Source organism: Mchenga conophoros, linkage group LG2 (genome assembly GCF_057382185.1).
Source record: "Mchenga conophoros isolate Kocher_MC1m ecotype Shallow Benthic linkage group LG2, M_conophoros_male_GT1.1, whole genome shotgun sequence".
Lineage (NCBI taxonomy): Eukaryota > Metazoa > Chordata > Actinopteri > Cichliformes > Cichlidae > Mchenga > Mchenga conophoros.
Window position 1 is genome coordinate 8,901,230 of NC_140527.1, and position 16,431 is coordinate 8,917,660.

The 16,431-nt window shown below is 40.5% G+C and overlaps 1 protein-coding gene across 2 annotated transcripts in view; it reads right to left on the reverse strand.

Moving 5' to 3' along the window:
- The window catches only part of sec24b (SEC24 homolog B, COPII coat complex component), a 31,700-nt gene extending 15,473 nt beyond the window's left edge, over positions 1-16,227 (reverse strand). Inside the window, exons 1-7 of one of the 2 annotated variants that reach the window (XM_085285622.1) lie at positions 15,912-16,227; positions 13,659-14,324; positions 13,115-13,276; positions 10,499-10,633; positions 5,501-5,584; positions 4,474-4,637; positions 246-430 (exon numbers count right to left, since the gene is read on the reverse strand). In XM_085285622.1, the coding sequence (XP_085141748.1) occupies positions 246-430; positions 4,474-4,637; positions 5,501-5,584; positions 10,499-10,633; positions 13,115-13,276; positions 13,659-14,324; positions 15,912-16,005 (1,490 nt within the window). In that variant the 5' untranslated portion in view covers positions 16,006-16,227. The remainder of the gene's footprint in view (positions 1-245; positions 431-4,473; positions 4,638-5,500; positions 5,585-10,498; positions 10,634-13,114; positions 13,277-13,658; positions 14,325-15,911) is intronic. The other variant, XM_085285628.1, reaches the window with a different exon arrangement.
- Between the last annotated feature and the right edge of the window lie 204 nt (positions 16,228-16,431).

A 16,431-nucleotide genomic window follows, 5' to 3' on the forward strand; every position in this document is an offset into this window, starting at 1 on the left:
AAATATACTCACAGATAAAAATATACGAAATGAAAAAAGGTTGAAATAATGCAGTAAGAAAACAAAAACCATGAGCTTAGAAGTTGGAAAAAAAAAAAAAAAACAACCCGTAATTGTATACTACTGTTGTACTATTTTAAGAATTTATTTATTTTACTACTCTAAAGTTTCTGTGATACACTGAAAGTAAATGGCTAAATTTAAGGACTCAGCTGCCACTCAAAATTTCCCTACACCAGACTTACTGTGGACTGCAGTTGACTTTCTTAAGGTCGGGGCTGAGGTTGGGTTCTGGAGCTTCCAAAGGTCTGGGGGGCAGCAAGTTTCTCTCCTGCAGCAGGTTGATTGGCCTCAGGGCCTCGACCTCCAGCTCTGGCACACCACTCAGCCCGCCGAGGGCTGCGGACAGCTCAGAGAGACTAGGGAAGGGCTGCAGAGAGGGACGGATGGTTTCCACACCGCGAACAAACAAACAGCTCAGCTTACAGCCAAAATTCATCAGGTGGGCTATTTTATAAAATAATGTCTGTGTAGTGACACCTTAAACATTTATTTATTAAGTCTGACCAGTCAGTCAGTTGTGGATTATGATCAAGTCTAGAAGTCTGGCAAAGTCCAGGGTCAGAATCCTGAACAGGTCTCTGACTCTGTGTCAATGGAAAATTGTATTTAGTAGTCAGTATAATCTTTTAGTGATATAAGTTTGCTTATGGTAGGATGCTGTTTGTAGTTATTTGGTAGTGACAGGATGTGTGATTTTTAGCAGGCTTGGTTCACCCCCCACATCCTGGGAGCATGGGAGAGGTCGTACCTTGTTTTATTGTAGATACATCCTAACTTGAAGATCTGTTTGATGTTTGGTAGAGCTTCCTACCCTTTGTATGGTTTCACTGTGTTATCTTTGGTAAACCATACATTGGGTGTGGGGGAAGACTACCCTCTTTATGACCAAGGATGTTGTTCCTGCTTTTAGGTTATATGACCCTTTGTTCAAAACACACACACACACACACACACACACACACACACACACACACACACACGCTCAATGGAGTATAAATAAAGACCGGGGCAGTTCTCTCACTGGAGTCTCTTAGAGTGGAGGCTGCCCTTGCTAGCAAGAAGTTCTGTGTGTTTCTCTTCTCTGAGTCTTTACTGAAGAAGTGTTTTAGAACATTTTCCCTAACATTTACTTGGTCCTTCGTAGCCGGATCAGAATATATCAGAACTGTTATCTGTGACTCTGTTCCAGGATCCAGCACTGATTCCTGACGCCGTGGGGAGCCGGCACCGAAGTCTGTGCACAGCCCTCTCAGACGAGGAGAGAGTCCCAGAGCGTGAATTCGGGTCTGGGCCGGTGACCAGGTCCACGGCGCTGGGATTCAGTCTGGTGATCCGAACCGTCAGTGGGACATCGGGGGTGAGAAACACTATTTGGTATTTAAAGACGGCCGCAAAGATTTAAAGTAACGTGACAAATTAAAAATACGTTTAAGTAACGTGATAAATTAGGTTGGGTTCGCCGGAAGGAGCCGAATTTGACTAGTTTTAGAGGTAGCTGAAATTATCTCGTGACAAATTAGGTTTAAGTTCGCCGAAAGGAACTGTGTTTCGACCAGTTTTAGAGGTAGCTGAAATTATCTCGTGACAAATTAGGTTTAAGTTCGCCGAAAGGAACTGTGTTTCGACCAGTTTTAGAGGTAGCTGAAATTATCTCGTGACAAATTAAAAATACGTTTAACAAATGAAAACACGTTGAGTATATAAAACGGCCGCAAAGGTTTAAAGAAATGTGATAAAATAGGTTTAAGTTCGCCAGAAGGAACTGTGTTTTGACCAGTTTTAGAGGTAGCTGAAATTATCTCGTGACAAATTAGGTCTAAGTTTGCCAAAAGGAACTGTGTTTCGACCAGTTTTAGAGGTAGCTGAAATTATCTCGTGACAAATTAGCGCGCAAATGTCTATGTGTGTGTATGTGTCTGGAAGTAAGTTGATTTTACAGCACAATACGCTGCTGAACTACTTCCATTTTTTGTTTTCTTTGCGCTCACGTAGTGGTGACAAAGGAGAACGGTTGAGTTTCATCTCATAAAACTGATACCGCTTCACCGTTAGGGTGAAGTCGAAGGCCGTATCAGTAAACCACCCTGAAGTCAAGCGTGCCAGTGACGGCCCAGCAGAATCTTTGAAAATGGGGGATAAACAAGTAAAATTAACACCTGATGAGAAATGTCTAGAAAAACAGCAAGCCGGAGCACGACTAATCCAAAAGAAAGAGAGAGGAATGCATAGTGGAAGAGCAAGAGGTAGAGGCTACACACACACACCAAACAGTGACTTTAACACTACATGCTGGAGGTGTGGAAAAGAGGGACATTTGGTACGTGACTGTAAGAAACAAAGAAGACAGTAACTCAGAATAGGATAGCAGCTCAGGTGAAGAGAGCAGTTCAGACTAGGAAGAACACAATAATCCCTCACCCAGTGAAAATTAGAGATCATAGTAGTTTGAAGTAGTTTAAAAAAGGGTTGGAAACAGACCCGACTGAATAGATATAAATGCAAGAGGAGTAAAGTAAAATAAACAAAAGGCTAAATTACAACTTAATTTTAATGCATTCAAACTAATAATAAAAAGGATAACAACCTATAAACTGGTATTAATAATGAAAGCAGATAATTCACACAAACAGAACTGTGATAACTGGAGTGTGCAGCGTTTCCGTGAGCATCTTGACTTGTGTGTAGAGTGTTCATAACATCAGCATTATGTTTTTGTTTATTTGTTTTGTTGGGTTGAAAAATAGTTAAATAAACTGGTGATCATATTTATGGATCACCATGGTACATATCAGCTATGTGATTTATTTACGCAGATGAAAAAGTGAGTGTGAATGTGTTTGACGTCACAGTGTTTTTGTGCGCTGTGTAAAAATAATTGTTTTTGATTGTGAGAGCGGTGATTCTGCAGGTCACCAGCTATTTAAAATAATAATAATAATAATAATACAAACAAAAAAGAGTGAAAAAGAGACAAAATTTACATTGTAGATGAAAAATAATTATAGGAAAAAGGTTTTGTGTTGATCAACCAAGAACAACTACAATCTTATTTTCTGCTTTTAAGAAAGGACGGTTCACAAAAACAGAGAGAGAGAGAGATGTGTGTTGATTAAGCAGTGAGGATAATAATGAAAGTCTCTCAGTCTGTCGTTTACAGGTGGGGAACGGAACTGGATCAATTCTCCACGGGCAGCAGTCAGAAGAAAATTATAGGTTGAAATCATTAGAAAAAATAGAAAACACCCAGCCAGAATTTTTTGGCTGAATTGTTTTGCAGCTTCCCATCCTCATCCCGAACAAGCAAGCTCCAAGGAAATGAATCTCTCCCTGAAGACACCGAGTGCAGTTTCAGAAGCACGAGCATGAACATCAACAGTGGACAGGAGTCCAAGAGACAATACCAGAGTTCTGAGCAGAGAGGTCCAGCAGCGCTGTGGGCAAACGGCATCAGAAAGAGAAGAACCACCATCTAGATTGGATGGATGGAGATGCGTTTCCAGCAAGCTGCAAACTCACTGTGTGTGAAGGACTTTGACATTTGCCATGTTTGGAGTGAGATGGCAATAAAAGAGACAGTGGGACAAAGAGTGACACGGGACAAAGCTGAAAAAGCTGACTGCCATTGGACTGAAAAGTGGGAGAGATGAAAAGGAGCAGAAGAGGACTGAGGCGGCTGTTTTAGTGTGGGCAATCAAATTGGGTTAAGGAATTCGGGGAGACAGGCGACTGCCTGGAGGTGGAGGATTAACACAGTGTCCAGACCACCACAAAAGGGGGAGGACGACAAGCACTCAGGTATGCAAGTGTACTGTTAGAAAAAAATGGAAAGTGACACGACACATACAGATAATATGCACCAGACATAAAAAAAAAATCATACACAAAGTGTTACACATTAAGAGAGGGCATTTGTAGAAGGGGTTAACAACACACAGTGTGGTTGTTCAAAAAACACACACACACACACACACACACACACGCTCAATGGAGTATAAATAAAGACCGGGGCAGTTCTCTCACTGGAGTCTCTTAGAGTGGAGGCTGCCCTTGCTAGCAAGAAGTTCTGTGTGTTTCTCTTCTCTGAGTCTTTACTGAAGAAGTGTTTTAGAACATTTTCCCTAACACTCTGTTATAAGCCAGCTCATAAAACTAGAGCCTATCACCAGAATTGGTCAAAGCATAGGTGAAATTTAAAAGCCTACATATGCTTACTTAAAATCTAGTGGGGGCAACAGACAGTCGCTCTAAGTGATGGGTATCAAACGCAGGTTGGGTTTGCCTTTATCCAAACTTTTTACACACGAAAAATTAGACAATTTAATTTAAAATCTGAGAAAATAGCCTGAAAAAAACTTTCAAACAATCCATAGATGTGCAAAATATTAATCAACATTTCTGTTGCAGGCTCACCTGTGAGTACTGCTGGTAGTTTGACTGGCCATACAGGTCGTCGGAGGGGGAGGCGTCAGTGTGGGACGCCGGTCCCTGCCGATAACCTGACTGCATGCCAGGGTAACCGTAACTACCGTAGGGCTGAGCCTGGTTGGTCACATTGCTGGATGGTGGCATGGATTCTGGAAAGAGAGACAGTGCAGGAGTACAGTAGTGTGATGTTAAGAAGACAGAACATTTTTAAGGTGTTTTAACATGACCAGAAAAATAAGATCACTGTGTTAATGTTGATTTTAGAATAAGTTAGAATAAGTGCCAAATTATCCCTAAACAACAAAAAAAAGCCTTTTCAAGTAGCATTTGCAGTCCCCTTTGCTGTCTCCATTAGCTTTGGTCAAACTACACAATATTGTTATCAGATTAGATGAATAAAGAGCCATAAGAGATGAGACGGTAGTATAAACATCAGGAACACTGTACCAGTAACAAACTAACAACAATCACATTTAAAGCGTTGTGAATGACACTGCTGTCTTCTGCTTAGAAAAGCTGGGTCGCATCAAAGGGAATATGTGGATTGTCTTAAAGCCCGTTTTTCCTCTCTCTGCTGTGAAAAGTTGTCACTAGATAACAGAAGACCCAAGTCTTTTTTGCCACATCAGCTGTCAGCAAATATAGCTGTGTTAACACTGCAGGAACCTTCCTCAGGGATAAGGAAAAGGATCTAAATTCAGTTCACGGAGAATTATTTTATCCTCTAAGAGTCCCTGCTTAGGAGGCAGCACTTTCTTTATATTCAAGAATATTTTCATCCGGTCATTCTCACATCTGTTTTCCAGCACTGACCTAAGACCCTAAAATTCAGCTTTAACAATTGATTAAGGTTTTATAACAGATTTCATTTTATGCAAATGCCAAGTTATAAAAATATTGTGCACTGTACATATTGTCAAAGAAAAGTTGATTTACAGTTTAGACAAAGCTGTGATTTTACTGAGAGTTGCTCAGGTGCATGAGGTGCAGTCTGTCTGTGATGAACACGTACCTGGATAGCTGCCACCTTCGAGGGAATCGTAGCTGTTGGGCACCGGAGAGGCACTGCCAGTAGAAGAAGAGGATGTGTCACCGCCTGCGAGAGGCAGAGAGGGGAAAAAATGAAACTCAAAAGGCATTAAAAACTGTTATTATGAAGGAAAAGACAGCTTGCAAATATTACTCTGTTCAAATAAATAATGGCACAATAAAAAAAATCTAAAGACAAATGAAGTGAAACGGGGAGGAAGGACAGAGTGTTGGGATAAAAATGAAAGACAACATTAAAGTGAATAAAAGCAGATTTTCTGGTTTGGTCGTGCATGGACTCCCTTTGGCCTCACAGAAAGAAAACGAAAGAGAAGAGGCAGACTGAAAGATGGAAAGAAAACATAAAAAGGAAGCACTTAAGTTTTGAGTATATGCAAGTTGCTGTGTGGGGACGTCTGAGGACAGGACATGTGTAGAGAACTGAGGGGGGGGAAAGAAGATATGAGTGTGTGCGATGGGCACAGAACGAAAGACATTTTCAGCATGTTCAATAAAACCAGTTAGCTACAGGCCATTAGTGAGGACAAACCACTGGAAGCTACAGGGTGGTGCCCTGATCAGAGAAAGGTGGTTTACCAGATGTGGATTAGTCAAGCCTTATCTTTTTTGTCATCTAAAAACCAAAATTAAATAAATTCTTTTTTGGAGAACTTTTATATTAACATCTACCATCTGAATTCAGCTTTCTGACAAAAAGGCTCCCAGTGTCCTCACAAACAGGCGGGTTAGACAACACATGCCTCAGATTCCTCTGTTCAGCCAGCAAAACTAAAGAAATGCATTAAATTAATAGCCGAGTCATTTATATTTAACACCTGGAACAAGTTTATCACCATCATCAAAACTCTGAACTTGCTTTTTTCCCCCTAGTAACCAAGTTTTTATTCCTTTTTACAATTTCTATATCTTTTCTAAACTTTTCATTTTATTACTGCCCATTTTATTTATTTTGTAGTACAGTACTCATTTAGTTTTATGCCCTTTTTAAAATGTTATCTTGTGACTGACTACTTTTTGTCATAAACTAATCTGTGTTCTCTTAAAGCACTTTGTGACTATGTCAAAGTATCTGAAAAAAAAAAATCACTACTACTACTACTACTACTACTACGTCTGTGAAGGTTCTCAGTCATCCAGGTCATCGTAGTCAAAGGAGCTTGCAAAGAAAAGCGTCTGGACTTCTTTAAGTTGCTTGAAGATGTTTCACCTCTCATCCGAGAAGCTTCTTCAGTTCTAAGGTCAAATGGTGGAGAGTCCCAGATATAAACCTAGTGGGAGAAACCCCCCACAGAGGGACCCACTAGGTTTATATCTGGGACTCTCCACCATTTGACCTTAGAACTGAAGAAGCTTCTCGGATGAGAGGTGAAACGTCTTCAAGCAACTTAAAGAAGTCCAGACGCTTTTCTTTGCAAGCTCCTTTGACTGCTACTACTACTGCCATCATCATTTTCAGTTTAACTGTTTCAGTGATCAAACACTAGGCATGCCCAAATCACCCCACCTAGGAAGTGTCCAGGACACATTTTTCCTCAGAGGTCCGAGCCACCTCGGCTGGCTCGTGTCACGGCTCAACTCTGAGCTCCACCCAAATGACCGAGCTTCTCACCCAATCTAGGGAAACTCATTTCTTGTGTTTATGATGTCATTCTTTTCGTCTCTATCCACCGCTCATGGACATAGAGGAGGGTAAGGCTGGCAGCTAACTCGAAAGCTTCACGTTACGTTATTTAAAAAAAAAAAAAAAAAGCATGAAGGCTTTTAAAATTATTTTTCAAATCCCTCAGCAAGCTGCCATAACCTTTCAAGAATTAATGCTGCAGTCAAAATAGCGTGTGGACTCATTTAGTGCACTGCAACACTCCCGGTTCAAATCCAACATTGGTTGCATGTTATCCAACTCTATCATATCGCTTTTCTAATTTGCTTCAGTGCCTATGAGGTAAAATATCCACAAAATAATCTTAATAAAAAAACAACAGCAAGCAAAAGGATCTTTTCGTTTTTGTCTGTTTATTCCTTGCATGTCATGTAATGAATAGGTTTTCCCAAAGGATTACATGGGCAGTAATATTTGAATGGATCCACTAATCCATGTGTGCCAAAAGGAGGGATCAACAGCAGCAAACCAAGATGTGACAGGCCTCAGGGACAGAGCTCATTGGACAGGGCAAGATCCAATTATCTCAGACTAAATCGGACCAGCAGACTACTGGATTAAGCACTAGGGATGACGAGGACACCAGGAGAGCCAAGCCTACTCCTCCTCCTTCAAGAAAATGGATACTACCAAGACTATATAGAGCTCATTGTAGCCAGTGTTGATTTGCAGTTGATCTTAAAAGTTTTAATATGAGCCCAGTTTGGACTCCACATACATTTATATTCTATTACTGCACCAGTACATGTGTAACTTAATGGTTACTGAGCCGACTAAGGCCTATTTCAAACCAGGACAAACCTTGCATGTATTTGAATACTTGATTCACACTCAGCAGTAAGACCATGACAACAACAGAGATGACACAGCAACACAAACCAAAGAAACCAAAACGCCGTCCCTGACTCCAGACAGACTTAATTAGTGAACAAACAAACAGCCAACTGAGTAACGCCTTAAACTCTAGTCGTGGATAACTTTTGTTATGTGAACAGTTACAAAATAAAGATAAATTGATCAAAACATTTTGGCATATAATCAATAAGAAAAACTTGTCATGTGTATACAGATAACAAAAATGAATGGCCATACACAAATCTGAAATAAAACAGCTGTAACTAAATAAATATGAGGCAATCCAAGATTAAAATTCAGAACTACTACTGCTATTAGAAATATTAGTGTTGCTGTTGGCTGTGGTTGCCATTAGCTGCGAGGCTGGTTGTTGCTGCTGGTGTTATAGTCGGTTATTTTGGTTGGCGACTGCTGTTGTTGATAGTAGGTGATGGCAGTATTATCAAAATGTGACAGGTGATGAATTGATTCATCCTGATAACATACGTCTGCTGTTAGATTTGTGTTATAAATTAGTTTAATCAGGTTTGCTTATAATGTTCATTTTAAAATGTATTTAAACTATTTTTCAACTAATAACTTGCAAGCTTTGTCCTACAAAAGTCTAAAATGCACTGGTTGTTTTCTGCTTTACTTGTGACTCTGAACCCATTTTGTTATTTTCAATATCATGATTCTGGTAAGCGTGGCTTCCTTGAATCAACAAGTGCTATTTTGCTGCAACAGACAACCTGTAAGACAGCAACACTGTGGGGAATTGATGAGAGCACGAGGGATAAACAGAAAGCTAAACCAAGCTCCTCATTTTATTAGGCAGTGCGCTAATGAGTTGTAGCAGTGCTAACAATGCTCTCTTGTGAGAAGCAGGAGAGTCAGCAAACGCATGCATAGACAGCGGGACCTATCGGCAGGGGAGTGGTTATATTTAAACATCTGTTAACCTCTGGCTGATGACACACGTCTCAGAGGATCTTTAAAGCAGAACATCTGAGAGAGACATCACACAGGTGCATGACAACAATCAGTATCATGCTGACCTGACATTTAAATTATTAAATGTAAAATAATTTATTTCAAAAAAAAGTTACACCAAGCATTTTAGCCTTTTTAATACAATGCAAGGTTTTTTAGTACAGTGAGATTCAAGATTCAAGCGTGAGGGTCAATCAGTAGCCCCATGGACAAATAAACTTGTCAAAAAAATCAAACAGTGTACAAACAGCTAACTTCTCCGTAATAAACCAATCTTTTTTCTCCTTGTAAAAACTTCCCCCTGCAAAACAAAAATTACCAGGCATGTGATAAAAAAAAATTTTTTTTAAATAAACCTATACTGACGTTTAATCTACTCACGCATGAAACACATTTCTGTTCATCAGCAATACTGAAAAGTTACTTCGTAACAGACCCCTTGCATGAACAAAGTACACTGGAGTCATTTTTTTTACTTATTTGCTTCTAAATGATTTAAAAGTCCCAAAACTCACCTGAATTAAATACAAAAACAAATCTAAAACATGCAGTACATAAACCAATCCCCCCTACATCTTAATGCTTTCCCTTTACTAGAGAATGAAAGAAAACTCTTGACATTTATGTTAGAAAATATATTTAAATTCACTTAGATTATTTAAAACCTTCATACCTTTTTCCAATTTTTAAACCCAAAGATATTCGATTATATTAATATTTCCTCTCAATACATTTTTATGTCATAAGTGCTCATCTTACATCTAGGACTCATGACCACATCTAATTCAAACTCGTTCCCGAGGCTATCCGGTTTACTATCAAGAGCCGTGAACAGAGTGGAAAGAAAAACACAAAATATTGATTTTTTTTTCCATCACCATGGATAACTGCTGATAAGTGGAGGGTCCACTACAGCTGGACGATCACACCCTGAACATTACTGAGAGACAGCAAGAGCGCTGCTCAGAGCTAGACAGCAGGCAAAGAGGACGTCGTCCTGTATATGACAACGAGCACTACTTACCTGCCACCTTTCTGAGGGAAAAAAATTTCATGTTAGCTTTCAGTGATGGAAGAACAGAACAGTGTGCACACACACTGAGGAGATGAAATCAATATTTTGAAAGAGGACTGATGAATGCGAGGGGGGGAAATGTTGCGCGCAGCGGGTGAACTCTGCAAGGCTGGTGACAAGGACCAACAGGGAGAAATATGATTAGCCTATTAGAAAGGAGATGGTGCTGATGATGAGCAGTGAACTGATTACAAGCGTTGGCAGGTAGAGTAGACGTGACAGATGGTAGCCAGACAGGGAAGAGGAAAATGGCGGTTATCAGAAGTGACACCGGATAGGCGGGACAGTAGAGGTGTCTAAAGAGACGTGTACACTTTAGGTTTAAGATTACTAAAAAAATAAGGAGTGGATAAGGTAGTAGCAAAAAGGTTATGGGGGAGGTAAAAGCTAGAGCAGACCTGCTTCCTCATCCTCCTCCTCCTCCTCATCGTCATCATCAGAGCTGGATGATGAGGGGGCTGCTGCTGCTGGGCCTGAGGTGTTGGCAGAGGAAGAGCTAGCGCCACTATTAGCAACATATCCATACTGCATGCCTGTTGGAAGGGGGTGGAGTGGGAAAGGTACATAAGAGAACTGTCAGGATGAGATGCATGTCATCAGACAGGGCTGTGGTAATCAGGCGGCTGGCTTCCAGTCATGTGATACGGGTTTAAGCAAAGAACAGAGTTGCTGATGGCTGGCCGCATATTTTGTCAGGAAAAACAATTAACACTACACACAGGAAAATAGGTCAGGATGATAAAAATTTAAAGCCAATGATTACAAAGGTGAAAGTCAAAGAAGGAATTTTGTTTAGATGGAATTTAACATATACATTTAGCCTTTCTCCACCGGAGGAACCAGCATCCAATATTATGGCCTCATCGAACTGTTTTCAGGGGAGTTTTTTAGGGTTTTGGTTAGATAATGTAAACAGTTTTGATGCATTAGAGACAGACATAAGTGAAACTACTACGCAGTTGGACATATTTGACTGACCATCCAGGAATAGAGCAGGGAACTGTCTGGTGAATTCACAGTTCCCAATAGTGAGAAATGCATCTGTTGCTGCATGCAGCAGCAGGAAAGAAAGGTCAACCTTGGACAATGTCCAAATTACAGAAGTCTGAATAATCTAAAAGGCAGAAAATAGTCAAAACTGAGTGCAGTTTTTGACTATTTTCTGAAACGAAACACTAAGCCATCAAAACACTCTGTGTGTGTGTGTGTGTGTGTGTGTGTGTGTGTGTGTGTGTGTGTGTGTGTGTGTGTGTGTGACTGGTTGTGAGGTGTATAATTCCGCACAAATGCAATGTTTGATTAGTTAGCAGAAACGCTCATTTTTCCATTAAGTACCATCTGTTTTAGACCAAGTGTTTACCTTTCACCTCGTTCATTTACTCATATTAACCTTTTGAACTATCAGGTTACCGTCTGATGCTGTACTTTAATAAAATAGGAATAATTTGTTTAACAGAATAATATTTCTGATATGATCAAGGAAAGGTCTTTTAAACGTCTAGTCGACTGGTCACCCCCATCCTTCATCTTCAATTGTTTCACCTGACACTGTCCTTGGTTCATGTGTGACAACAGCTCAAGTCTCTCTGTGGATCTTGAGTTCACCTACACTGCACTGGAAGCAGAGAGAAAGGGCTGATGATTAGGGGAAACTTCCAGTAAAGGTTCACACCACATTGTGCTTGCCCAAAGTTCCTTCAGTGGAAGAATGTCTACTTTGAAATTAACGAGTCCCTAGAAATTTAAAACTTAAAAAAAAACGCAACTAGGCGTCACAGTTCAGGGCAGAAAGTAAACTTGCAGGGGTAAAGGCACATTCAAGCCAATTAAAAACAACTGAACCTTCGTCAAAAGTTAGCTTGATGCTTGCTGTATTGCTAAAGCCTTTCCGCTACAATGTTCTCATAGAATCCATCGACAACTGGAGAGCATTTCCTTTGCCTTAATGTATTCCATGGTCTAACTGTGTGCTTTCATTTTAAAATCTCAAGCAGGTAAGATGATGCCGTAATTTTGCCAGAGGTTGTAACTGACCACAAAAGCGTGCAATCAAAAATATGTACTTGTTTTAATACCAGTTAACTGATTGAAAACCAAAAATAAAACATGTCTCCATTGACTATATTCACTCTAGAAAGCAACTCTTTGAAATGCTGTGTATTTGGTCTAAATGCATTGTAAATCTTTAAACATGGCTCAGTTGAAAAAGTGTTTGGATCAAAATTATATCAATTTATTCTGTCGAAGTAAGAGTCAAATTTTTGCAACCCAAATCAACATTACAGGAAAGAGTCTAATTATCCTGACCAGCCACTAAAGTTAAGAGTGAAAAACATTCACAGGAAAAATAAACCAGCAGCACGTTGCTAAAAGCAAACCTGAAACCCCCAAATTTGTATACAGACCCACACCTGCACATCGGAAAGCGTGTGTGTGTTTGCAGCTAATTATGTGTGCTATATTCCCAAAGTGCAGCTGTAACCCATTCACGTGCAGTGTGCGTCTAAACAAGCTGCATCAGAAGACACAAAAACAGTCACTATAGTACAGAAAAAACCAAGATAAGAATGTTGTTCAAACGTCGAATGCAGCAGGTGGAGAAAATAGGTCTCCAATCATAAAAAAAAACCCAAAACATTTTAAAGAACACAGTTTTAATGTAAGGTACACAGTGTGGTACTTCTCCGAGCAGCGAAAAAATAAACAGGAAACTGATTTCATGCAGACTTTCAAACTACAAAACGCTTTCATCTTATTTTTTGGCAGGTTATCTGCACAGGCACAGATTTTCAGTTTTCAGCTTCCACACATAACATATTTTTCGGAACATAAGGCGCACTGTCGATGAGCTGGTCTGTTTTCATACATAAGGCACACCAGATTATAAGGCACACTGTCGATTTTTGAGAAAATTAAAGGATTTTAAGTGCGCCTTATAGTGCGAAAAATATGGTAGACAAACATAAAAATCTTCATGTTTACAATACATAATGAAGATTTACTCTCATTCTTACCTTGACGGTGGCCCGGTGAGGAATGGACTGAAGCGGAAGGGGTTCCTGAGGGTGGTCTGTCTGCCTCAGCACCACCACTGCTTTGAGTGACCCCACCATAGGAGTTGTAGCTCAGAGAAGCCTGATTGGTTTGGCTGTAGTGGGAATGGACTGCGTTTTGGGCTGCAGTGAAAAAAAAAAAAAACACAAACAGCCACTGAAACAGCACAAGGACAGTGCTTTCTAAGGATACTGAGGGACAGCTTTGGGTTCAAAAATGCAAACATGTTAATTTATTTCCTTCTTTAAACATAAAAATGCATACAATGCACAAACAGTCAAAATATGCTTTATTTTGGAAACTTACAGCAACAAAAAAAACTAAGCAGAAAAAATTTTGCAGAAAAAATTTAATTTGCCCACCAAACACTGACAAAAAAAACAAAACAAAGCATTTTCCGCCAACATCCACCAGATTTTCTTAGCCTATAAAACTCCACCTGCATTTTCAGAGAATTCACAATTGCAGAGTCTAGCAGCATTAAAATGTGACTTCACTGGGTACCTGTGCTTCCTTGACCATTCACTGTTGGTGCCACTTGGCTGGGAGGAGCCATGCCATACCCAGAATGCCCTGATGCTGAGGAGGCTGGAGGCTCAGCACCGTACTGATGTAAAGGTGCGCCCATCTGGGTGGTGCTCTGGGAGGAACTCAGAGTGCCATACTGGCTGCTTCCTGGAGCAGACGGGTATGAAACAATGGGGTAGAGAGGACCTCCAGGCCCACTCGCCGCCATTGGGACCAAACTGGGTTGTTGTTGCTGCTGCTGAGACTGCTGTGCTGGAGAAGCATGGTATGACTGTGGTCCATAGTAGGATGCCGGAGTGGTGTAGGGTGGATGCTGCTGCTGCTGGAATGGCTGTAGGTTGTACTGGGCATTTGACGGTGGAGGTGCTGAAGAAGGATGTGTGGCATATGGCTGAGAAGGAGGGGCAGAGCTCAGTGGAGCACTGTAAGGTGCTACATGATGCTGAGGGAGGTGGTGCTGTTGCAGCTGCTGTGGATGGTTGTTCTGGTAGTAGTTAGCACTGTGGGCACTGTTCGTGATGGGTGCTTTGCTGGAAACTGGGGTAGCTTGGGACGGGATGGTGGAGTAGCTCTGTTGCTGTTGAGCTGGAGCTCCATAGTAGCCTGTAATTGGATACATGGAAGGGTAGCTCTGTACCGGACCTGGAAGGAGGCGGGGCAGGATAGCAAAGCACATGGTTAATAAGCATAAATGTCGACTCTCACTATTACACTCCAATTACAGAGTAAAAATAAACAGAAACAAGAACAACTCTATTTAAGTTTTTAAGTTTTAGAGTTCTTCCTGCCGAGTGAAACATTTCCAATTTGCTCACCAGGCAGCGCTTTTTAAAATATTGACATCTGACTCAGAATCATACTTTTATTTTGAAGGGCCAACTAGAACAGGATTGTGTGGTTTTAATGTCACAAAACACCATTTTAGATCTAAGCCTCCCAGAAAGTTGGCATTTCAAAGACAAGGCAGAAGAGTCAACTACAAGACCACGAGGATTCTAACTTCTCTCTGACATTTGTTTTCAATGGCTAAAAAGGTTTGGGGCACCAAACCCCTGAACTTCCACAATCACAGTTTGAACGAATATAGGGAATATCTCAGAAACACAAAACTACTGAATTATCTCCCTCTGTAGTAATTTAACAAATTAAAGTGTGGGCTCTAGAAAGAAAGACAGCTTCCAGAACCGCACCTCACATTCATATTTAGCTACAGAATGAATGCATTATCACACATTTTTGAACATTCAACTTTAAAGACGACTAAAATGTAAAAAAATAAATTAATTAATTAAAAAAAATAGAAATGATCTCTAAGAACACGCCCATTGTCCCCACCATCTTTAATACATAAATACACATGCAAAAATAGAATTAAGCTCTATTATCTCTATTTAAAAATGCAGTATAAAGCCTACGACATACCTACACACACACTTTTCCAATATGCAAAATGAATATTGGCTAATGTCTACTTCATAGCTACGACAAATTAGAAATAATGGACCACAAAGTACAAAACACGCTTTATTTTGAGCCAAACTGCAGCCTGATTTTAAGATTTTATCCCCTCTTATTTGTTTACTTAAGAAGGAAATTAGTTGGTTGTATTCCTTCTCTTTTGAGATAAATATTTTTGCGAAGCTCTGTCCTGAAAACTGAACCATTTATTAGAGACGATTGTCTTTCCTACTTTACCCTCCACAAATTAGTTTGTTCACATGTGTTTAGATATTCTTGTGAAGCTTAATACACGTGCACGAATATATGTTAAATATGAAAATCTGATCACAGGTTATCATTTACTGTAAACACGCTTGAGCAGCCTTCCTTGAAAGGCTAGCTCTCAGTTGAAATAAGCAGCCTTCTATTAATAGAAAGTAAATTGTTTTAACGCAACTTCTATTAAGTCGTTAGCTATTGGAGATTTAATAAAAACAAGAGGCTATGGAGAGGTGGTGCGCAATCTGTCAAACAGCTATTTTCATGCTAACAGTTAGCTACCGTTACCATCCGTTTTCAATACCCACGTTAGCTTTTAAGTTAGCTACCTTTAGCAAGTGCTTAGCTTCAGCTAAAATCATCAGTCTTTTAATAATTCATGCCCATAATTTACAGCTAATGCCAGCATCGCGACTGACAGTAAATGACAGTTCCAGTGTATAAAATGCAAAAAGCAAAGCGAAGGACCGACAAATAGCCCGCCAATGGGGTGTTAGCATGCTAACGAACCATTCTGATAGGGTGGCGCTGCTCCGCCGTTCGCTGCAGAGTTCTGGCTGTAGCTGACGGAGCTGTTCAGGTTAGTGAAACCGGGCGCAGACATCGCTGGGTCTTCCCGTCCTTATGCCCGCGAACACACAGCTGACCGAATATACATGAGCGTCACTTTCTCGGACCCAGCCTTCCCCGAGAGAAGCGATTCAGAGGCTGCTACTGCTCAGAAGAGACCCGGGCAGCCTGGCCAGGTCCGTTCGGCTGAAAGCTGAAGCCTCCAGTCGGGATGTTGAGGAGCTTAGCAGCCTCCAGGATGTTGTCCTCTCGCTCCCTCTGGTGGAGTTGCATTTTGCATGTTTCGTTTTCTATAATGTGCACTTTTGTTCTACAAGTATCTTGGCAAATAAAGTACACATGCTTTAATTTCTGTATAAACAGCTATTTTCCGACTGCTGTTCCTTCTCTTTTTGATGGATACCTCCACACATGTTAGTAATCTCACATACACCTTCAACAGTTATTTACAAATAAATAC